The sequence below is a fragment of the Pipra filicauda genome, unplaced genomic scaffold (genome assembly GCF_003945595.2).
Source record: "Pipra filicauda isolate LSUMZ 115617 unplaced genomic scaffold, ASM394559v2 scaffold157_size4220110_pilon, whole genome shotgun sequence".
Classification (NCBI taxonomy): Eukaryota; Metazoa; Chordata; class Aves; order Passeriformes; family Pipridae; genus Pipra; species Pipra filicauda.
Window position 1 is genome coordinate 501,666 of NW_024104073.1, and position 23,862 is coordinate 525,527.

Here is a 23,862-nt window from a genome sequence, read left to right on the forward strand (position 1 = left end):
GCGATGGAGAAAGATTGCAGCGGATTTCAGTCGAGTAGGGGAAACCGGAACCTAGCGAGGAGAAAACGAAGGCAAATTTAAACAGGTTGAAATAATGCACCTGCACGACGACCACTGCAGGGGTTTGCGAGCGGATGCTCTTCGCCGCTCACCGCACGCAACTTGCCCGACGCGCCCAGACCTCCGGCTCGCCTTCCCGACGGCTGATGGCGAATCCCGGGCCCGTGATGAGCCGCTCCCGCCGGGGCGGGGGGCGCGGCGCCGCCGGGGAGCCAATGGGGACCCGCGGCCGCGCCGCTCCGCCCGCCCCGTCGGCGAGGCGGGCGCTGGCGGCGGGGGCTGCCGGGGCGCCGGGGGCGGCGGGGCGGCGCGGCGGGCACCGGGCGCGGGCACAGCTGCGGGCACCAGCTACGCCGGTGTCGCCGCTGCCGCCGCCACCGCCACCACCGGGCGGATCCCGCGCTTCTGCCGGAGCTTCTTTCGGTCGCTTTACTTTGGCGGCCCGGAGCAGGGACATTATGCCGAAGAGAAAGGTGAGGCGCCCCGGGCGTGCGGGGGGTCCTGCCTCCCCCGGGCGGGTTCGGGGGCCCGAGCGGCGGCCGGTGGGCGAAACGCGCATCAGGGGCCGGGAGCGCCCGCCGCTCTCCCGCCGCCGCTCCGTGTCGGAGCTCGCGGATGGCTCCCGAGCTTGGGCATTTTGCTGCCTGTTGCAAGCCCCCTCCACCCCGCCCCGCCGCCTGTTTACTTCCCCGGTGCCGCGCGGGGCGGTGTCGCCCCCTCCCCGGGGGGTAAAGTGGCGATCACAACTCCAGCCCCCACCTCCCTCTTCTCTTCCTCCTCCCCCGCCGGGGAGAAGCGCCGCAGCAGCTGCGGCTTCGCCCCTGGCCCCCGGCGGGAGGAGTTTCCTGCTCACAAACTCCGGCGTCGCGGCGGGGAGGGGGCCGCCCCCACCCTTAGCGGCCGGATCCCGCCGCCGCCTGTTCCCGCCGCGCCGGAGTGATGGCTCCGAGGTAAAAGGGAGGAGGGGAGAGGCAAGCCATGTTTAAAACAAACTACACCCTTCTCCTCGCCTCCCGCGGCAGACCCGTATGTACCAACTCCAGCGCCCATCCGGGCAGGGCCCCCGGGGGCGGGGGGCGGCGCCTCCCGAGGGAGCGCCCGCGGCCCCCGCCGCGCCGCGGGAGCCATGGCGGGGTGCGGGGCCCCCGCCGCCGTCCGGGCACCTCGGGGCGGGCAGCCTCCTCGGGAGGGAGCCGGCTGTGAGACCGCCTTCCGCAGGGGAGAGAAACTTGGGCGGTCCTTCGGCGGCCGGGCTCGGTGGCGTGGGGGTTTTTCTATCCCTCCCGTGCCTGCTGGAGCCCGGAGCCTTGGCGGCGCGGCCGCCGGGAGCGCTCCGGCGCTGGCAGGAGGCGGGCTGAGCCTGGACGGTGGCAGCCGGCCCCCTCCCGCCGCTGTTTTGGCTCCGGGGGTGGGCGGCCGAGGGAGGCCGTGCTGCCGGAGATCCTCGCCGAGGACTTACTGCCCGCCTTCTGCAGGCGCTAAGAGTGTAACGAGAGACTTGACACTAATGCATGCTATGACAAAAAATGATAGCTGCAGTCCTTTAATTTTAACTAGGTCAACCAAAGCAAAGCAATTTGTGTTTGTCCCAAATGTCACCTATGACCTCCTAATACACCATATCTGGGCTGGGGCTCAAATCTGTTTTAATAAAGTTACAGGTAGATGTTGCCTTCCAGGTAACTCAGTGTTTACTTTTTGTCCTGTGCTTATTGCTTATGGGAGGTATCAAAATGTCAACTTGTCAAGTATGCAACTGGATTATTTAATTCATAGTTGAGGACCTGATTCTGGTTCTGAAAATGGATACAACCATGGGGTTGACTGCCCTTATTGCAATAACGGGGCTTGAAGTCAGTGAGTGTTGGGCGGTTTTTCCTCCTGCTCTACTGTTACTTCACCACTGTGTGTTTCCATGCTTTTATTGCCATTGCTTGTCATCAAGAAAAAGTTGAAAATTAGCCTGTGTCAGTAGGACTCTCCACAACTTTTGAAACCTTCTTAACTTTCTGCCCTGTTTCCTTTGCCCTTCTGCGTTCTTACACTAGAGATGTTTCAGGCTGTCCTTCGTAAGTGGAGTTAAAGACGCTCCTGTAGGTTTTTGTGGTTTGTTGTGAAATGTTTTATAAGAGAAACCATCTTTGAGTAGAAAGTGCAGGAGAACATGTTTCCTTTCTAGAAGACCGCAATAAAAGTAATAAAATCATTGCGCGTGGGATCAGAGCAATGGAAACAAATTTTAATGGTGCAGTAAATTTTATTTTGCTTAATATCGTGTGGGTAAACATTTACATTTTAAGATTATGTATGAAGTGGGTTCCAGGCAAAGTGTGTGATTAGTGGCTTTACTTTTTTAGAAAAGTAGAATTGCTATAAGTATTTTACAATAGTCAATTTTATTCCAGAATAACATCCACAGAGTGAGAAGTTCATGATACAACAGTAGCTGAATAATTACGTCAGTCAGCTTCAACACAGAGGACAAACCCATCACATGCATTTAATAGTCAATTCTTCTAACTTATAACCAGGCTTGTAGCACTGAAAATTTTACGAGGAAATAAACATCAAAAGTCAAAATGAGACATTTTCACAGGGGGTAAATAAATAATATTTCAAAAAGGGTTTAAATTCATCTGTATCTATTTTTGTGTATCCTTAGTTATCTAAACTGGCTGGTTCTTTTTTGTTTGCTTTGCTTTTCATCTCTGATGTTTTTCATCTCTATGTAGACTCAAGTCAGTGGCCGATTCCCTGGCCTTATGTTCATTGTGAATATTATGAAGAAAATAACGTGGGCTGTCTCTGTTTCTCTAGAGGGCTGTGGCCTAGGCTATTTGGATATCGTTGCTCATTGCTTGAGGGTCACAGAGGAAAGGAAAAACTGACTGTGTGTTGAGGTGGTGTTAAATACTGTGCTGAAGCAAAAAGGTGTTGAACTCTGGGCTGCTCCTGTCAGATTTCTGCACCCTTCATCTGTCGTAATAAAATGTTGTGGTGTGCACGTGGCCTTTCACAAGAAGAGTGGCATGCCAGTGTGGGATAAACCAGAATGCTTGTTGTGGTATTGATAGGAACGAACGCCTTGAAATGGGTTGGGGTGTTTTGTTTTGTCACTTGTCTTTCTGGAATTAGCTCTTGGATCATAGTGAAAAACTCCTTGACCTTGAAACAGCCCCAGTAAAAATATCCCAGTGTTATCCGTAAAAGGATGAAGAACCATTCTGTACCTGATGACAAGGAGAATCATAGTATGGTCACATACACCCATGTGCATAAGCATCCATCAAGTTGAACAGCATTTGGCCTCTTGATGTAGAATGTGCACCATCTCTGAGGGATTTTAGTAGGTCAAGTGGTGGCTTGTCTGGTATTGGATGGGGAGCCTGTCTGTTAGTTGGAATTGCACTCCAAAATGACCCAACTTATTCTTTATTCTGAATCTCTGAATCTATGCAACACCACTTGCACTTGTTTTGAAAATGCTTGGAGTGGAATCAGACGTGTGGACTAAATGCAACTTCTTAAGCCATCTTTTTTTTTTGTTTTTAGTGTGACATCTTTGAATATTGCCATTGTTTCAGAGCAAGTAAAAAAAAATATTGTGTTCTAATTAGCCATTTCAGTAGGTTATTAGGTAGCTCCATGTAGTTAGGAATGTAGTTTGCAGTATTGTTGATGCTATGAAGATACAGTAGAGAACATCTGTGGCAGGTTCCTGTTCCATTATGCAAATTCACTTTCTTTAAAGTCAGAGGTACTAGTTGGTTCTATTTACTGCAGGAAAAAAACCTGCTGAATATTTTGCTTGTAACGCTGCTTCTTTAGCAGAAGTTGGAAGGTGCCATATTCAATGATTATCCTATCATAGTGCATTTCTAGTTACCTGATCACATGATGGGTTTTTTTGTGAGACTCTTACTAGTTGTTTTGCCAGCCAGGTCTCTAGTCAATATATTTTCTAGTCTTTGGGCTTAAGTGAATGTTCTTATATGTACTGACTGAGAGCTGTTAAATTCCACTTATGCTTTTTTTGTCTGGACCTAAACTGAGTTCTCTTTGTAAAATTCTTCTGCATGTTTGAGTTTGTGTTTCTGAAGTATCATGAATATTCAAAGAGAAATGTTGTTCCTTATCCACTAGTAGGGGAGATGGGGCACAGAAGTAAATTGCTGAGTTGTTGGAATGGTCTCTATCCTGGATTCTCAAGTTAAGATGACTGTCCTGATGTTTTATTCCCCCTAATAAGCACCACCTGCACTTTTCAGTGGTGCATTTGTTGTTACTTCACCAAATTTGTCTTCTTCCTTTGTGGTATGTACATAGAAACTGGGGAACTTGCAATAGTAACCTGTTCTCTAAAATTTTTATTGGAGCAACTTGTATGTGATCAAACAATTAACTAATGAAGCTGAGGTCCTGCAGGTGACAGCTCTTTTTGCTGCAGCTCTCAATGATCCTGCTGTTGTTCTTTGGTCTGTGGAATGAAGTCTAGATCCTCTGCAAAGAGTAGCAGGTGAGTTTGTGTTCATGATGCAGCAGTACAAAGTATACTCAAGTGCCGTTCAGCTCCATTTCATGTCCCTTTCCATGTTTTGATACTCCCGCTGTGATTCAGTCCATGTCAATTAAACGTACTATATGTAACATAGTGGGTTTTTTCTAATGTTCTGTTCATTTTGAAGCTATTTGGCAGAAAAGAAGCTCCAGTGATGCTATGGGGGCCCACACTTTCCCAATAAGTTGTTTCATCAATGGGGTTGGAAGCTCTTGCTCTGTAGCAGAGAGTACAATAAGGCACACTGTTAGGAGTGAGGTTCTGTATTTCATTTTACACTCTGTAGGTGATTATGGAATAGAAAGGAAAAGGGAGCCAGTACCAGATCCAGATATCTTGGCTAGTGCCTTCTCCCCATTCCTATTTTGTCCCACTTCTTTCTTCAGACTTTCACTTGAACTCCCCCTTTGTTTCATGCTGTTTCCTCCTTTCTCCCTGTCCATGAGAACTAAAAGCAAAAGTCAGAGCTCTGAAAAGGTAGTTTCTCTTTCCACTTTTTTAGACCACTCCTAGACCACTCAGTAAGTACTGGAAAACAGGCTAGGCAACAACAGAAGATGACCTTTGTTGCATCTGTCACTGATACCCCTGACTTTGACAAATTTCTACCTAACAGGTCAGCAGAGTCCTCAGGTGGACTTCTACCTTCAGCATCCTTTGCAGGGACAGGTAAAACAATTGCTATGCAGAGATGCATTTAACATTTGAGCAAGGCAAAGAGAATAGATGTGCCAGAGCATCTTAAAAGATTGCAGAAGCCTTCTAACATAAGGGATAACAATGTTTTGTCTCTTAGAATTTTAGAAATTGTACCATTTGTACTGGATTTTTAACTGTTGAGAATTTTAAACCTTGGTGTGTTTAAAAGCAGTTGAAAACAGCTTAGTTGGCCTACTCAAAGAAAGCCAACTAAGTCAGTTGACCAGGCTGACTCAAAGGATCTACATCTTTCATAGAAAAATTAGGCAGAAAAAACTACAAACGTTTATCTGTGCATGGTATGCTTAGATACAATACAGTGTAGCAATGTCGAGTGGCACTGTAGGAAAAACATGCTTGAGCAATGCTGCTGTGCCACATAGCAATAAATGATGTTTACAGGGCTATTAAATACATGCAGCGAATACATGTCCATGTTTTGTCTTAGAGGCACTTCAGCTTAGAAAGAAATAATTGTGTAATTTTAGCCGCTATTATTAATGTTGTTGTTGCTGTTATTTAGTTATGGAGATTAAAAGTTCGTTGACCAAGGATTTAATGATCTAAAACATTTCTGATAACTTTATGCAAGTCTGTAAAAATCTGATTCATTAGGAATTGATGGCAATGTATATAAATTTTTTTCTTAGACTACACAGAAATATGTTGGACTTAATGAATGGGAAACCTAAAAATTCTTAGATTTTCACTAATTTATTGGTTAAAAATCATTCCTCATGCTTCTTGGGCACTTGAAGCATTATATCTGATGAGGTGTTGTTAGTAGTACAGTCTACAGTAGTACAAAGTACAGTCTACTTTGTAAGTCTTCACCTCTGAGTTCAGCACTAACTGTGCACTTGTAATCGTTTTATATATGGTAGTTCAGTGCTCCAATGTGGGCAATACTATTTTGTATGCTAGAGTATTGGTATTGTTAAGTTTAAAAGTAAAAAGCCCTGTGTGTAAATGGAATGTAGCAGATACATGCTATTTAGTTTAAGGCTGCTTTTCTTCTGTGTTACTTGAAAAGCTTCACTTTCTCTACTGTTCAATACCTAAGCAGCAGCAGTGTATAGGCATGATATGTTCCAGGGTATATCATTCCTTTAGAGAAATTGTATGAAGTTGAATTTTGCTTGACAGGTTTGTAACATTATCTTTTGTGTAGGGTGTAACTAAACCAGGTCCAGAGATTTCTCTGGAAAGTTAACACTTTGTAGGATGATAATGGCCACCATTTATTTTCAGTTCTTGAACTGCACTAAGCTAGCACAGTGATTTATCCCATGGTCCAGTAGCCAAAAAGATGATTTAATGTGCTGTACTTACGTTTCAGGCCCTCACTCTCTTAAAGCTTGTCTACTGAACAGGTTTGAATGTGAGTTGGAGTTTTTTTTTAAATCCTGGATCATTTTACTGCTCCAAGTTAGAGATGCTGCACAGTGGCACAACAAATGTGTGGTAACCTATTAGAAGGCAGCAGGGCTGGGAATGAGCTACTGACTGCACACAGAAGTAAGATGCTCTTATACCAATTTTATTGTCAGCAAAATTGGCAGTGTGGAACTTCACAGTTTGGATTGTAGTTCAACAGATTTCAAGCTGGCATATACAGGCCAGAAGCAATTCCAGATGCTCATTCCTGTCCTCATTCCGATATTACCTGTAGGATATCGTATTTGTCTGAGGTAGTTTTTGGCCAGACCTCTCTGCTGATCTAGTTTCTCATGGCACAAAGAGTTAAGCTGGCTTATTGACAGGAATGATTAGGTGGGGAAGAGCAGAACTCTTCCTAGCAGTAACCAGACATTCATCTTTGATTTGATTGTCCCTAACTTAGAGTTTCTAGAGGAGTATTCCTTAATTCATTAGAATAATCAGAACAACTTAGTGTTCATATTGTGTCCTTGCAGCACTGGGGGCAAGAGGAGGCATCTGGCTTGGTTTTTATTTTTGTGGGTTTTTTCCCCTCCTTGATGTCTTTGGAAGCTACCAGTTTTCAATTAATTGCTGCTGTAACTTGGAGATACAGTTCCTGTCTTCCCATAGTAAAGAGTGGGTGTACTCGGTAACAGTGAAAGCTGCAAATATAAAGTGCTGTGTTCCCTAAGAACTTTGGAATCTGTCTGCATAAGAGAATTCTGAATGTTCCCATCAACACCAGCTTTATTGGGACGGTTGGGTATGTTGCTCATCCCACCTAGGCTTTCTCCATTGACTTAATCCTGTCCGAGTTAATAGTAGCAGAGAGTGCTTCCATACTTGGAAATCAAAGTCTAAGGACATTTTTACCTCTGCAGGGTTTTGTTCCTCTCAAGCAGAATTGAGGAGAGGTGTTCGTGCTCGGTTTGTAGTAGGAAAACATCCTTTGTCTCTGCTGCATCGTTTCTTCCTTATCCCACCTGTACCCTCTTGGAGACATACTGCTTTATTCTTCTCTGGAAGCTGCATTTAGGTTGTCTGTGAAGCTCTTCATTCTGGCTGATGTAGTAGAGCAATACTCCTGTTAACCACAGCTGTAATAATTATTATTGGGATGTAAGAGATGGGTGTATTTAAGGCTTTGTCCCAGCTGTGGCTTTGGTACCTGCTATCATCATCTCAAAGGTTTGATGTTTTCTAGCACCAGTTAGTTGAAACAACAACAACAAAAGTCCTTTTTCTAGAGTATTGTGGTTTTCTCACAGTAATGTTCTCTGTGAGAAGAGGAATTATATACCTTCTTCAGTCCTTCAGCGTATTTTTGTTTGTCAGAGGTGGCTATTTTTGGGAATCAGTTGTTACTGAAAGTAGTTATCTAAATGTAATCTCTAGATAAAATCTTTAGATAAAATATTATTTTTTTCAGAAGAACTTTATGCTAGTTTTACTTTGCAGATCTGATCAGTTCTATTTACATACAGAGTTTGGAACCTAATCTTCAAGGTTTTAAAACCTGCCTCTGTGCATAGACTTGGATGAGTTGAGCAGCTTCATCTCGCTTGCAGAACTGTCATCAGCTTTGAAAGATCAGAGAAATAATATTAGGGGCTGAATTTCATCCATCATATTTTTTGAATCTGCCTTTTTAGGGTGGCAGTAAAATGGTTAAGCAAATATAGAGACAAGAATTTACTTACTACCTAGCTGAATTTTCCCGTCTGGTGTTCAAGGGAAACTGAACAATTTCAAATGCACTGTGCTCACTGCTCCCATGGTTGATCTGTATTTTTCAAAATGCAGCTGATTACTTCGCTGTCTGGAAAGGGAACTGTCTGACTAATTTTAAATTACAATGCTGTTTTTTTTTTAAATCTAAGCCTCTAGAAACTGCTCTTATTTCTTCACTCTACTATAGGTGGAAGATGATGTATTCAAAAAACTGACTACAGGGAAGAGAAACTGGGAAGGAAAAATAAAAGCCAGAACAGTTGTGAGATTTTTTTAAAATGTCCCATCAAATATAAATGCATTTTCAATTATATTGGTCAATCTTTGACCTCTTTTCAGTGGGAATAGCAAAACCTCAATCTACAATGAAGGAATTTCCTCTTCTGGAAAAGCATTTATTTTTTCTGGTTTTGGTTATCTAGAAATACCCCAGTCCTAACTTGGTTACTGTCTTTTCTGTTTTGTCTGGAAGAGCATAAAGCTCACAGAAGTCACCTGTCAAAATTAAGGAATTTAATAAAATGCATTTTCTGAACCTACTTATTTTGTTTTTACAGGCTGTTTGTAGTCTTATTTTCTTATATATTCTTTGAAAATGCAATGCATGCCAATGAGTCGCTCTGTTTGGCTTGCATCTCCAAGCAAAAGTGAAGACTTTGGTCAGGAAGTGTTTTCCCTGATTTTTCTCTATTAACATGCAATTAGCATATTAATTCCAAGGATATTAATGCTTGTCTTTATATTTAAACTTTTAAGTAGCATTCGTCTTTCCAGAGCTTTATGATCTTGACATTCTCCCCCAAAGAATTAGAAATTTAAGTCTTCTGCTTTTAATAGATGTAAATGAAGGGATTTAAATTCTCAAAACTACATCATATAATATTTCATTGTAATAATTCTTAACAAAAATATTAAAATATTATATAGTTAAAGAACAAATACTTAAGCAGTGTTAGGGTTGTTTGATTTTTTTGGTGTTTTGTTTTTTTTTTTTGTGAAGTACATATTTACATGTATGTACAAAAAAATCAACCTCATATATTTCTTGGAAGAGAGGAGGACAGATAATTTCAGATAACTGTTAAAGAAATCCAGCCACTAAACAGATTTATTCCCTCCTGGTTCTGAGAGAATTACTTTGTTGGTTTTTTTTGAATAGCAGCATGCATATTTTTTCCCCAGCCAGGATCAGATTGGTAGAAAAAAGAAATGAAAGGGTGTAGTAGGAAGAATACCTTTTTCTTAAAATATTTATTAGAGGAAATTAATTTTACTTGAAAAGTTAATTCACATTGGCTCAACAGAGAACACTGTTCTATCCACCGAAAACAGATCAGAGAACTAGTTATAAGCAGAGGTTAATGATAAGATGCTGAGGGAGCTAAATTAGGAAACAATGGTTAGAACGGTGTTGCAGGAGTTGGTTGGTGTTAAATTAGTTGACATGTAGTTGTCATTGATCTAAACCAAGAAGTAAATAGCATTTTAATTACATTTATGAAATAGCACAAAATTCAGAGCTGCTCTGAAGACAAATAATTAGATGTAGCATGTATGGGGACACCTTTTATTGATTTAAATTTGCTCTAATGCAGAGTTCTACTCAAAGGGAAATGAGGAGTGGAAAAATTTTTGGAAAATAGTGCAGTAAACTCTGAAAAAGACTTGGGACTTGATACGTCTTTTCTTGCAATGTGGTTTTTCTTGCAAGCTTTTACCTTATTTTGGTCGGTGAAATAAATAGTTGGAGGAATGACCAAAGCATTACATCATGGAAATTGCAGCTGCAACAGTGCACCAGGAAATCTACAGGCAAATCCCCTTGCAGGCAGTGTATTAAGATGTGGCTGAACCAGCTTGTAAAGGGAGGAAATGCTGTTCACAATGCTCATGTGCTAGGACAGTCAGGGCTTTTTGCCTTTCTGACTTCTTAACGTGGTAGTTAGAATAAAATTTGCATCTAGTTTGTTTTTTTTTTTTTTTCTTGTGGGTATAAAAGGACTAATTTCTGTCCCATCAGAGCCAAGGTGTTGAGTTTCGGTAAGTAATAAGATCCTTCAGAGAATAAACGATCTATTTAATTTTATACCGACCTTCTGCTGACCGTTACTTCTCATGTGCTTGTATTCTCATTCTTCATGCTTTTTAATGTGCTCCTTTATAATAGTACAGTCCATTCATTATAGTACAAACAAAATATTTATCCAGGAGCTGGACATTGCAAGTTCAAATATGTTTCTTTGGATCTCTCAAACAAACATGAAGGACTTCACTTCTTTGGGTTACTGTACTCTCATTACATCGTGGTTATATTTCAGGGTTTTGATTAGAAAAAATTGAAGCTTTGTGGGTTTTTTGTGGTGCATCTCTACGAGGTAACCCAGCCTTAAGAACAATAAAAAAAAGGAAATTTACCTGTATGTTCTGTTAAATGTTTCCTTAAAACAGTTATCTGTTTTCAACTTAACAGTTCTGTAATGATGTTGGCATTGCAGATACTGCAGTATTGCCTTGGTGTGTGGAAACACTGTTTCTTATGTATACTTCTCAGCTGGTGAAATGCAAGAGCTGTATATACAAATAAGCTCAATGTTAATATTCCTTTGGGTGTTTTTTAAAGTTCTCTATAATCTGTTAATCTTTTTTTTTTCCAATCCACTCAAAATAATTTTCTAGGTTATTCTTAAAAAGAGATGGTGGAAAATCAATTAATAATTAAAAAAAGCTGAACACTGGTAGACAACTTTCCAGATTAGTCTTGTGGTTTGAAAGTTATGCAGCTCTACAGATCTTACAAAGCTTAGTTTCAGCTTAATTTACAATCTTTTTGCCAATATGTAGTGCTAATTGAGATATGACACACTGTGTGGTCACCTCAGCCAAAAACTTGTTAGTGGTTTAAATGTCAAAAGCATATTTAGAGGTAGCCAGTCATCTCCTTTCCTGTGTGTTCCTCTGTGGAAAAAAAATATCACTCTTATCTGTGTCCTTATTTGCTTTTTTATTTTATGTCTTATCTCTTGTAGGCATCCATACAGTAGCAGGCGCAGCAGGCCTATAGGGACTTCTTTATGAGAGTAATACAAGCATGTGATGGAGTACAGCTGAAGAATTACTGAGGCTGGAGTCCTGCCCTTGTCAAATGATTCAGTGCTTGTATTGGTCTTTGATTTTGCTCCACAAAACTTGCAGTGTGGACACTCCTGCTCCTGACTAGTTTATGATGTAAGGCACAGTATGCAGGGTGCATTTTAATGCGACTGGGGTGTCTTGTGAAACATGGTGAGCCCTGGAATTATGTCATGTGGGAAAATGTGCCAAGGGGATGGGTTACTCAGTACGTTTGGTTGCTTTGAAACCAGATGTCCTTCAGTACTTTGTCACTTGGACATAAGACAGGGGAAAGGGTTCCTGTGGAAGCATTAGGAGCAAGGACTTTTAAGGTTTTAGTGGTATCTACATAAAAGTACTGTGACTTCAGGTAGTAGTGCAGACAATCTGAGTTTTTGGCATGCCAAGTTCTTTGAGAACTATGCTTGGTGCAAATCCATTCATGTATAAATCTTTCTTTTCCCTAGGGAAAGGAAAAAGTACTGCAAAAATTAGTATGAAGAACCACATCAGCTGGGACTCATTGGAATGTCTAAGCAGAACTCATAGAAGGGAAAATAAGTTTCTATTCGTCTTTTAACGAGTATACTGTAGCCATATCTGACATACATATTTTTTTTGTGTGTGTCTATTAGCTGAAATAGATAGAATAGATGGAATCCCAGGCTGCCTGCAGCTGCCCCATGCCACTTCATTCTTGTCTGTTGTACTGGCTCAATTGTTTGTGCAGCTGTGCAGTAAAATGATTCTGCCGGAGCAGGGAAGACTATATATTTATAATTTGTATATATATTATAATATTTATACATTTGTTTAAGCAGCAGGCTATTTTTCAGCTGGATCAATTACCTTACTTGTGACAAGGCCTCCCGTGCATCTCTGCCAGCATACTGGGGAGCCAAGGCCCTGGAGGATGAGTGCAGCCTTCAAATGCCTGGACTCGTAGTGATTGCAGAGAGGAGGAGCAGGTCTGAAATGGAAATTAGAGCATGTCAGGACCCCTTGCTGCTTATTCGCACTGCTGAAATTATTACTGTGCATATCCCTCCATGGAGAAAGTAGTGCCCTTCAGAATTGCTGTTGGATTTTCTAACTTGAGAGGGAATGCTGAGGTAATTAATTAGTTAACTTAAGTATGTTGTGTAATATATCCATATTAGTTAGTACACAGATATTGTGGTTGCACAGAGTATTTTTAATACAATTTTTTTCCCCTACAGTTAGCCTCATGAGCAGCTTTTTTTAGTATGTTGTCAAGCAATCGTATTGGCATCTAAAATCAGACTGCCATGTCTATCAGAAATGTAGGAGACTTCTCCTTCATTAGTGCTAAATAGAATGGGGTAAATTACTGTGCGTTAACTACGCAGTATTGCAGACTGAGGGTTTGCTCCTGGGCAATTACTGCAAGGCTATTGCTGTGTGACAGTGCCATCCTGGGATAGTTTAGCCCTGTCTCAAAGCTCTGTGATTCCTAAAAATGAAGCAGGGTAAAACAACCTGATTGTGGAGTGTCAGTCAGTTTAATTTAGTTTATGATGAGTTTTTTAGCTTGGTTTCTGAAGAAAATGAGTCATGCTGTCCTTCTGTCCCTACCGCTGTAGATCTTAAGTCTCTTGATTACTGTGAGGAAAAGGTTATAAAATCTCAGAGAACTTCTATATAACTAGGTGCCCAGGACATGAAGGATGCTATTTAAGTTCCCTCTCAGGGAAGGGGTGCAGCACAAGTTCGTTAGACTCAAGAATATTCATATGGGAGAAACAGATACTATGAACTACAGATACTATGGACTACAGAAAAGTTGTACCCAGAGCATGTCTTGTATCGCGAGCTGAAGTTCTAGGAAACAAGACTCTACTGACAGTGAACATGGAACTACTTGTTTTTGTTTTCTTTATGACTTTTGAGGCTCCCAGCATCAGACCATCAAGCTGTAGCAACTCTTTAGTAACCAAATTGAAAGGCTCTTAGAAATGCAAGCCTGAAAGAATCCTGCAGGTGACTGGTGAGGCTGTAGTAGCACCGGGAGCAGTCAGTCTCCATTTTGGATGCCTGACACTGTTGCTATTCTGAGTTGCTCTGCGCTGTGCTGTGCTGCTTAACTTCCTGCTGTTTTCAAGCTACTTAGATGATCAGTTCCCTGCTTTTTTTAAAGCAGCTGCTCTTGTGGCAAGATTCCTTTCAGTCGGGAGAGCACATAGTAACAAAGGCACATTTTATTCCCTGGTGGGGGGATGTCTATCTGTAAGTATGATAAGAGCCCAATGCCAGGAGAAGGCAGTGGTCAACTGCTGCAAAGTAGCCGGTCTTTTTCTCTGCTCTAAACCATAACTGTATAACTCAAAGAAATTCCGTGTCAAAATCTGAGAGGAAGTTTAGGTTAAGACTGAAATGGAGAGACACAAGAAAAGATAACTAGCCAGCTTCCTTAGTGATTGAAAAACAAAACAGCAACCAAATTGCCTTCTCTGCTGCCTGTTAAATGCCTTTTTGAAACATGTACTGTTCTTGTAGTTCTCCTCTAACTGCTGCTGCTTGCTATTTATCCATGAATCGCTTGCTCCTAGGTGGAAACCCAGGTATTTGCAAAATGTGAAGTAATACATCTTGAGTGGTAAACAAAAGACAGAAGCTTGATGTCACAGTAGGCTCCTCACCTACTGTAATTTAATTAACCTTTCTCTACTACCTCTGGAAGACTAGTGTTAAAATGCTCAGGTTGATACTTTGTTCTTGAGAAGAAACATGTTGTCCCTAGTTTTCCTGTCAATGTATCAGTGTTTTACTAATTTTTGCTCTTCTGATGGAGGAGGTGAGATATGAGGGACAGATACTTTTAAAACTTCCAGCTGAGTGGGGCTGAGATGAAAAAGGAGTAAATGAGGTAAATAAATCATTCATTTCAGTAATGCTATGCTTTTTTTAGTTCATCTCATCACATCTCATAATTGGTTAAGTTTGTATTTGGGAAGAAATGTGTTCATTTTCTTGGGGATTTCAAAAGCCTTCATAGAGCCTCAGATTTCCAGTTCATACTGTTGTGCTTCCAACAGCTGATAAGATGGAACTCCCACTGGAGGCTGCGGATGCTTTAGTTAATTGGCTAGAGGGCCCACTGAGGGAGGTGTGTGTTACGATATGTATGTACCTGGTGTTCTGTCCTCAGGTTCTTGCTTGGAAAATCAAGACTGGTTTTGGTACAATGCTGCTTGTAAATACTAATGCAAATTTGTCAGGCTTCTTTAAGTTGTTGCAATATATTGAAAGAACAGTCTTCACCATAATCTTTGTTTTGCTATTGCCTGCACGCTTTTAAGTCTGTAATGAAAACACTGACTTAATATTTTCTTTCAGTCTCCAGAGGGTGCTGAAGGCAAGGATGCAGCAAAAGTAACTAAACAAGAGGCAAGTATATATATATAGATATATATAAATTTATTTTGGCATGGAATTATTTAACTGGACACCTGCAGTCTTGCACATCAGAAGATTATGTGTTTCTCTGGCACTTCTGTTGAGGTGTTTTCAATGGGAATAATGACAGTAGACTACATTTTTACCCTATCTGACATAATTTAGTTTTGGCATACTGAGGATTTATAGAACTTATTAGTACACCAAATAAATTTCAGAAACGTGTAGGGCTTTGATAGACAAGCTCTGGTGGATCTTGTGGCAATAGTGTAGGGTGTTACCGCCTGAAACTGTTGCTCTGTCTTTAGTGGATTGGCAGAAGAGGCCTAATGCACCCACCTCAGACAGTCTACTTCAAAACTATTCTTAGCTTAAGTGACTGATGGAAGGGTGTATTGAATTAAGGTACTAGACTCTAAACTGGAGCAGCTGACGCATTTGTGTGGTTTCTTTAACTGAGTTTGTTTAAGGACACAGTAAATTCTGTCAGAGAAGGCAAGGAGAGATGTGGTGATACTTTGATGTCTACAGTAAGTTTGCTAGTTTATTTGTCACAGCCTGTAGTAAAAAAACTGATAGAGAGTTATGAGAATTTGTTTTCTTAGGTTTTCATCTTTTGTGGCAGAAAAAGTTAAATCAGGATCTTGAAAAGAATGGGTGAATATTCAAATGAATTAACAATTAACTGCTCTACGTGTAAGCATATTTGAACAGGAAAATAGCAGGTAAACTATTGACATGCTCTGTAGTTTACTTGCTTGACAAGAAAATTTTTTATAAGGCTTCCCGAGAGATTCTTAAGGAAACTAAGGTAGCATGAATTAAATGGAAGATTTTCCCAAGAATTTGTAACAGATCAACTTTTGAGAAGAGAATGGAGAAGTGGTAGTTAATTTTCATAATGGAGGAGATTTGTCAGTGAAGTATTGGAAGGATTTGTGTTTGGGCTTGTGCTGCTGAATATATTCATTAATGATTTCTAGGAGAAGAGTTACTAGAGAAATGGCAAAGTTTGCTGGAGCTTGCAAAAAATACTAGGATAGTCAGAAGTGAGAGAGGATGAGATGGCTTTATGTCACTGGTAAATAAGTGATAAAATATCAAGAGCAATTCAGTGTGGAGAAGTGCAAATTAATACATGGAGGGAGGGGAAGACAGTGCTGGTCACCAGATCAGCTGTTAATTGGGGGAGAGATTGTAAAATCATAATGAATAGTTACTAGAAAATGTCAATAGTTCTAAATAGAAAATAACTAGAAAATAGGAAAAAATACTAGAGGACAGAATAAGCATCAGTGTAGATTAATTTGTTGCATTCTCAGATATGGGACTACTAAATGGAGTTCTCCTGATAGAGGCCATGATAAAATTAAAAGGATACCCAGTACAGTGGGACAAACAGAGGATGCAGAGCAGCTTTTAAAAAAAGGCAAACAACCAAAACTAAAAAAACAACACAGTTTTTCTAGGATTCTTGATCTTTTGTATAATGGAGTTGTGATAAAATCATTAGTAACACAGAGAAAGGCAATTAGGGAATTACTACTCGTGAAACCTGTAAACAAGAAGAATCTAATGAAAGTAAGAGGCAAGAAGTTTAAAGGAAAGACAGTGGAGCGGTAAGGTTTTGCTTTTTCTTTTCCACACAAATCATAATCCCATTATGGAACTCAGTGTCACAGCATGTTATGCAAACTGTAAGTGTAAATGAGTACTAGGTTATTAGACAGATTTGTGGAGAAAATAACTCTTAGGGACTATTTGAACACATGATGTGTTTATGATATCCAGGTTGGAAAGTTGGCAACTTTAGATAGCCAGGAGCTGGTTCAGCAGGAGAGTGCAGGGTGTTATTCTGTCTGCTCCTTTTCATAGGCTCTTTTGTAGATGTTTGCTGGTGGGCCAGTGTCAAACAGACTGCTGGGTGAGTTGCTAGTGTCTGGGTTAGTACAGCTGTTTGGAGGGGGACAAAGATTCCCAAAGAACATTAAAATGTGATCGTTGCTGACTTGGCTCTAGTTCCCTCCTTATACTCAAATAACACAAAATAGATACAAACTCCAAATGAGAGTACTTAGCTGCCAGGCTTTTTTAAGAACTTTTGGTTTATGCTGACTTTCTTATGGCAAAAAAGCCTGCTATGAAACTAGTCATGGAACAGTCAGGAACAGTTGGGAGATATGGGAGAGAATTATAATTTATATAAACCAACATATTATCCTTTAAAAAGTAGATGCTAACAAAGCATTTCAGTTCCTAAAAGCTGAGGGATAGAAGTCATTGGTTAAGAAAGCAGATTTGTAAAAGACAATACGTTGCACTAGGAGTTCTTTGATTACCTGACCAACTGAAATGCTTTGTTTAACCTGTTGTAAAATACGCTAGGCTGCTAACAGGCAGTTGATATTCTAAATTGCCAAGAAGAGAGGTTTACCTTTTTTTTTTGTTAATGATGCATAAATATTTCATAGCTGAAAATATCTTTAGGTGGTTCTTGACAGGAATTCTATTTTGCTGGATGCAGATTTGAACTATTCACTACTGCTTTCCACTTAGAATACTTAAATGCCTCCAATGAATACAAGTTACTGCTTTCTTCAGATATTAACAACAGCTTTTTCCTGTTGCAGGGTGTGTGGAGCCATATTTTTTCAGCTCAAATTAAATGCTTAATATGTAATTAAGTTGATATTTTAGATTAATTTTTTAAGTTGTGTTATGTTAGATATTTGTTGCAGTTGAGTTGTCCCTTGATTTTGGCTACAGGTGTGATTCCAGTTTTATGACACAGACCAAACTTTAACTCAGTTTAATAACCCTACTTTGTAACTTGGTTAATCTATTTTAATTAATACAAAAATACTGTGAACAAACTAAAGAGCTAACAACTACTTCTAAAACCTAACTGCAGTAATAAATTTATGACAAAGTGAGATAAAATCTAGTAAGAAAAGTGTCTTGAAGTGATAAAGCTGGAGAGAAACAGATTATCTGGCTTGATTCTTTCCTTTTCAGAATTGTGTTTAAATAGCAAAGATAATTTCTTCCTCTGATCCTGCAGCTGTCTTTGTGCACCTGGACTCAATCTTTGAGTGTGTAGGGAACTGAGGAAGTGGAAGGACTTAGTTTCATATTTTGAAATTTTAGCACTCTGATAGCCTCTAGAGAAGGACGTTAACTTCATTCAGCTGTTAATCAGATGGTATTTGTACCCACTATTACAAGTAACATCTACTAGATTCTAGAAACATAATTCTGAGTACGTATGAGGAAGGTTGAGAGTTCTGTGCACAGGTAGTCAAGGTATTTGTGAACCTTTCATAAAGCAGAAAGGGACTCAGAAGTACTTATAAAAGGATGTGTGTGTGAAGTATTTAACTGTATGGAGATTTAGATGTTATAATTCCTGAACAACTTTAATTTCTAATTTTCACGTCACTTTGTCCATTTAAAATTTTGAGTGTCCAAAGTGAGGAAGATGCAAATTGTGCTTGGCAATAGACACTTATTTTGGTAGAGGCATATTTTACGCTGTCCTCCTGAAATGACTGATACTATATCACTTTGGATACTTTTTGCTGTGAGCCTATAAAACTGTTTTCTTTTTTTTTTTTCTTGTAGCCCACAAGGCGATCAGCAAGACTGTCAGCTGTAAGTATGTAGAGCACCTCTTGGTATATTCTTTTCTAGGCACTTACAGTTTCTCAGACCAAACAGGTTTGTTACATTTTCCTTGATTCAATTTTTATTCTTGCTGAGGGGTATTTCAGAACTCTAGCACTGAAGTTACCTATGTTTCTTTGGCTTCAGGTTTCAGGTTGTTCTGACAAAAGATGTATTTCCCCACCTCAATGCAACACTGTCTTTTAGGTGCAGTATTGACTTTGTATCATTTTGCAGGCTGGTGTCAATTGTGGAAATGCAGCTACTTTTCTGGGAAGGAGAAAGAGCTGTCTTTCACGGACTTCATTTGATGCCATTGCTAGTATTTGGTTTTAGTTTCTCTTCTCTGTTAGGACATAGCTGATGGTTTGTGGGTTTTGTTTCTTTTAATAGTTATTACTAATCTCCACATTTTACTCTTAGAATGACCCCCAAATTACTTTTCTTTTCTAGATAAGTGAGCTAATACAAACAGCTGTGAATAGAGATGAGGTGCATATGTGCATAAAGGCTTTTCTAGCTTTTTCTAGATTCATACTACTGAGCAGGAAGTAAGGGAAGCTGTGGGGTGGGGACAAGCTGAGTGTGGAGGTGGCTGACTGACTTTTGGTAATGTGTCTAACACGTTGTGCAACTAAAAATGTTTTATAGAAACCTGCTCCACCAAAACCTGAACCCAAACCAAGGAAAACAACAAAGGTAAATAACTTTCTCTTTAGTTACCATCATTGCAGTCAATAGTAAGCAAGTATACTCCTTCTTTGCATGGCAAACAGTTCAGTTTACAGCATTTTTTGAGGCATGGGCTCCCCTGCCCTCTCTGCAGCTCCCTGCCCCTCCTTGCTGGAAAAAACCCATAGATTAGATCATTCTTTTCTTTTTGTTCCACCCCTTCCAGGCCTCATTACTGGCCCAAAGAAAATGTCTTGCCTGTTTGATATGCAAACCATGTTAGTTTATAGTGAATGGCTAGTTTAAGAAGAATTTTTACCTTTCCTGTACCTTCCTGAAAAGTACGGGTTTGGTTGAGTAAGCTCTACCTGAGACCTAGTAATTTCTACAAAAGGATTTGAGATTACTCAGTGCCATCCTGTTTTCTTGTCTATAGACACTCTAGACAAGAGTTTTCTTGTAGTGAGAAACTCTTATCTGTTCTTGAAGCCTGACTGTTGTTGAGAATGCACAATTATAATTAAAGGTGAAATTAAATATATTTAAATTGAATGGTTTGAGTTTTCTGGGCCATTTACAGTCAAATTAAAATCCTGTTAGTGTCTGAAATACCTTTTCAGGATTTCTGCATATAAATCATGTACTTCAGAAACTGTAGATTTATTTGTGCCTAAGGGGGATGTTAAATAAGAGCAACTGCTTTATTGAAGAAAAAAACCCACCCCACATGTTGTAAACTGAGTTTAGCACTTCTCACTCTTACATTTTTCAAGTCCTTTTATTGGCATCTCAGTTGGGCAAGTACCAGAATACAAAGTCTGTATGTGAAAGTAAAACTCTGACTTTGACTGCTTTGTGATTTATCAAATTAAATTACCAGTAAAGTCTTCCTAGGTCTATCCTGCTCCCCTCTTAAAAAGAGAATTAATAAGGAAGGGAATGTGGTAGCTTCTATAGCTTCAAGTACATGTGAGATGATCTCAGTGTTACAGACTCAGTCTAAGTTGGATGAGAGATGTTTGAAATTCATTTCAGGTGACTCAACATTACTCTAAGTAACTCTTTAATATGATAATCTCTTTTTTCCAAAGTCTAACTGGATCACATTTTAAGGAGCACATTAATCTTCGTGTCCTAAACACAAATCAGCAGAAGTGTGTACTCTGTACCTGCTAGCAAACAACCAAATATGGTACAGATTTGAGATAATTTTTAGTGTTAAAAGCTTGCACATTATGAATTTACTAGGGCAACTTCTTAGTTTGCTCTTCTGTAGGTGATCAGAGTTAGGCCTGTGCTCATAGCACCAATAAGCTTCCAAATGATACACCACAGCTGCTGTGTAACATTGAAGCTGAGGGGTGGAAGAAGTAATTCAGACTGCCCTGGAACTAGGATTACTGGCATTCCCTCTCCAGTGCCCCACTCCTCTATGGGGATCAGTGGGGAAAGGTAGTTAATGAAGGGAGACAGACCTTAATATCCCCGTTCACAACTACTATTGCTATTTTGCATGGAAAATTTAGAGCAAATGATCCTATGAAAGATCTCCAGTGTTTATCAGAACTGCTTTAAATACTAATGTAAAATATTAAATGCAATACCATTTAAATTTTTATCCCATTGCACTTTAAATCCTTAACTTATGTCTCTACTAACCTTTAGATTGCAAACATAAATAGGTATGTAGAGCAAGGATTTATGAAAAATAGTAGACTTCAACATATGAATTGTTTAAGAGCAAATCTCCAAATAAAACTGTAGCTGTTAGAATAGATCCTTTTGATAAATTCTGTTTTGTGTTGCTGCAGATGGAATTTTATCGGTGTTTGCCACGCTAGTGTGTTGGTTGGTTCTTTCATTGACATGGTATTACCATCATAGATGTTATCAAAGTAACAAAAGGACAGCCAACAAAAAAGCTTAATTTTTAAAATCTAATTTAATATTTCATGTTAATCGAAAATGTAGTGCTGTTACACAAACAGTGTGGTGTTTTTGCTTGACTGAATAAGCTTTCAATGTACTGTAATTGGATTTGTTCACACAGATATCTTGTATATACCTCTGTATAATACAGCTCAGCAATACCAGAGTAGTCTGATATGGTTTTATATCCCTGTAAAAATAAGGAGAAACAATTAAAGATGCAGACACCACCGTTTTCTAGAAATGTTGAGAGTCACTATAACTTCTGTGGATTTACATTTTCCAGGTAGCCTTTAGCTGGTTTTCTGTTTTAGTCCATCACATGCAGCTTGCCAAGATTTGCTGTTTAGTTCATGTAAAAGTTTTTTTTTATAAAGGCGTAGGGTTCTGGCTACTCATACAACGTCTGTACCCGTGTTTTTAATCTTTTGTCAGAAGGAACCTGGAACAAAGGCCAGCAAAGGTGCTAAAGGGAAGAAGGATGAAAAGCAAGAAGCTGCAAAGGAAGGTACTACACCATCTGAAAATGGTGAAAATAAAGCTGAAGAGGTACTTTCCACACATACCTCTTGCTGATTGAATCAGTGTTTTTTAATTATTCAGCCTTTCAGACATTGCTAGCATTTTCATAATGTTTCTTTTTATTGCCCATAATGTTATTGCAGATTCGCATCTCTCGCTCAACTGTTAGTGTTTCAACATCCAGAGGTGCCCCACCCAGCACACTGTCAGTAAAAGGGCAGATTGAAACAGTGAAAGTTAAGGGTGCGGTAGAGCATTCAGCATGTATGCAGTGAATAGAAACAGGTGGTAGTGTGGTGCTTTTCAGTATGAACCATGGAGGCTGACAGGTAAGGCTTGTATTGCTTTTGAAAAGCTGGGACCAATAAGTTAAGAAAAGTGTGTGACTGTACCTGTTCCAGTTGCGTAAATGTCATGTGGGCATAGGTTTGAACCTGAGCAGTTGCAAGTAAGAAATGTCAAAGGGATAAGGATAGTTTGGGTATTTAGGTGCATAATGGCAATTTACTGTAGTAATTTAATTTCTTTCTTTCTTCTCCACAGGCTCAGAAAACTGAATCTGTAGGTGACAAGAACGAATGAAATATCATGAAAATTTTGGGTTGATTTTATGTACCTCTTGGACAACTTTTAAAAGATATTTTTATCAAGTATTTTGTAAATGCTAATTTTTTTAGGACTATGATAGTTGACATATTAAACTGTATATGAACATTTCCCTTCTCATAACAGTGCTTTTAGAAATTCCCATTGTTGCCAAGTAATATAAATATCAACTTAATATTGCAAGGTATGTGTAAAATTGGATCAGCATTCCATACACTTGCTTTAAGACATTAAGTCTTGTGCATATGGTGATGTTTTTACTGTGCGTATTTGAATTTTTCATGCAGTTTTTCTAGAGCAATAATCAGTGGTGCTTTTGTACTTAGGGTTTATGTGATTTTAATGAAACATGGATAGATGTGGCCACCTGCTGACTATTTTGGGTTCTTTTAATGGATTAAAATAAAAGGTCTCCTTGCCTGCAAAACTACAGCCTCCTAATGTTTTCTCTAAATCTGAGGAATGCCTTACTCATATCTTCGACTGTTATAAGGAAGACTAAATGATTTAGTAACAGTTGTTTTGCATGCAGTCTGTTTGCTTTTTTCACATATGTCTGATTAAAAACCACCCACACAGGAGTAGCAAACTGGGATTTTCAGTGGCCCACAACTTAAGGGACTTACAGATACATTCTTCATAGATACATTCATCAGGTATACTGTCACAGGGTGAGTAGAGTTGCCGTGCTCCGTCAGGATATTGCGTCTGTAATGAGTTACCAATACAGAATGATTTGCTCGTTTGATAGAGACATACAGTAATTTAAAAGTAGCTTTGTTTCTCCCCCACTCTCTTTTCATTAACTTGCACTGTACTCTGTGGAAACCTTTCTTTCTATCTGCAGCCTCAAATTTAATATAAATAGTAATTACTGTTCTGCTTCAGCTGAGGACAGTTGTTAATACGTTGAAATTGCTGTTAAACAGCGCTATATATTTGGTACCTGGTAGAAATGGAACAATGAAAGTTATTTTTGAGGTGATTGTGATGATGTGGTAGATTAGCTAATGATTTTTAGTGTCCATGTTTCAACTCCACAGCTCATTCTAAGCGCCTTTTACGATTTTTCTCTTTCTCTTTTCTCTAGGGGCCCTGGTAATTCAATTGTTACTTCTGGGATGGGAGGGGTCAAAGAAAAGATGTTCCCTGTTCTTCAGTAGCATTGATTTGTATTGCTCAAGTGGTAGCCATTATATCTGAGGATACCTTTTGCTTGTTTAAGTCGATAAATAAATGACTGTTGCCTGACCTAGTGTTCTGTTTATTCTTTGGGAAGAAATCTCTCATTGCCTTTTCTAATTAAAACTGAAAAGAAGCCAAGCATATCTGCACTTAAAAGTTGAAACTTGGTTACCAAAGCCCTACATGCTAGCTAGAATAGGAGTTAAGACCTGCATTGAGATAAATGTCACATACATTTTTTGATAGGCTTGCTACATCCACAGAAGAGAAGGCTGTTCACTGCAGCA

The 23,862-nt window shown here is 39.8% G+C and overlaps 1 protein-coding gene across 2 annotated transcripts; it reads left to right on the top strand.

Annotated features, from left to right (window-relative positions):
• Positions 1 to 127: 127 nt before the first annotated feature.
• On the top strand, positions 128 to 23,641 carry HMGN3 (high mobility group nucleosomal binding domain 3). 2 transcript variants are annotated; one of them, XM_027711485.2, is made up of 6 exons: positions 128 to 533; positions 14,939 to 14,989; positions 18,620 to 18,649; positions 19,313 to 19,360; positions 21,698 to 21,770; positions 22,328 to 23,641. In XM_027711485.2, the coding sequence occupies exons 1-6, from the start codon at positions 135 to 137 to the stop codon at positions 22,339 to 22,341; spliced, it is 615 nt and encodes a 204-aa protein (XP_027567286.2). In that variant the 5' UTR covers positions 128 to 134; the 3' UTR covers positions 22,342 to 23,641. The 2 variants fall into 2 exon arrangements, with proteins under 2 accessions (XP_027567286.2, XP_027567285.1); XM_027711484.1 differs by having other exon boundaries at positions 342 to 533; positions 21,698 to 21,811.
• Positions 23,642 to 23,862: the final 221 nt, after the last annotated feature.

Excerpts from the sequence above, each read along its gene's own strand:
- HMGN3 (XM_027711485.2), top strand. The coding sequence starts at position 135 with ATGCTCTTCGCCGCTCACCGCACGCAACTTGCCCGACGCGCCCAGACC. Across the intron at positions 534-14,938 it reads ACATTATGCCGAAGAGAAAG|TCTCCAGAGGGTGCTGAAGG; the intron begins GTGAGGCGCCCC and ends ATTTTCTTTCAG. Across the intron at positions 18,650-19,312 it reads GATCAGCAAGACTGTCAGCT|AAACCTGCTCCACCAAAACC; the intron begins GTAAGTATGTAG and ends AATGTTTTATAG.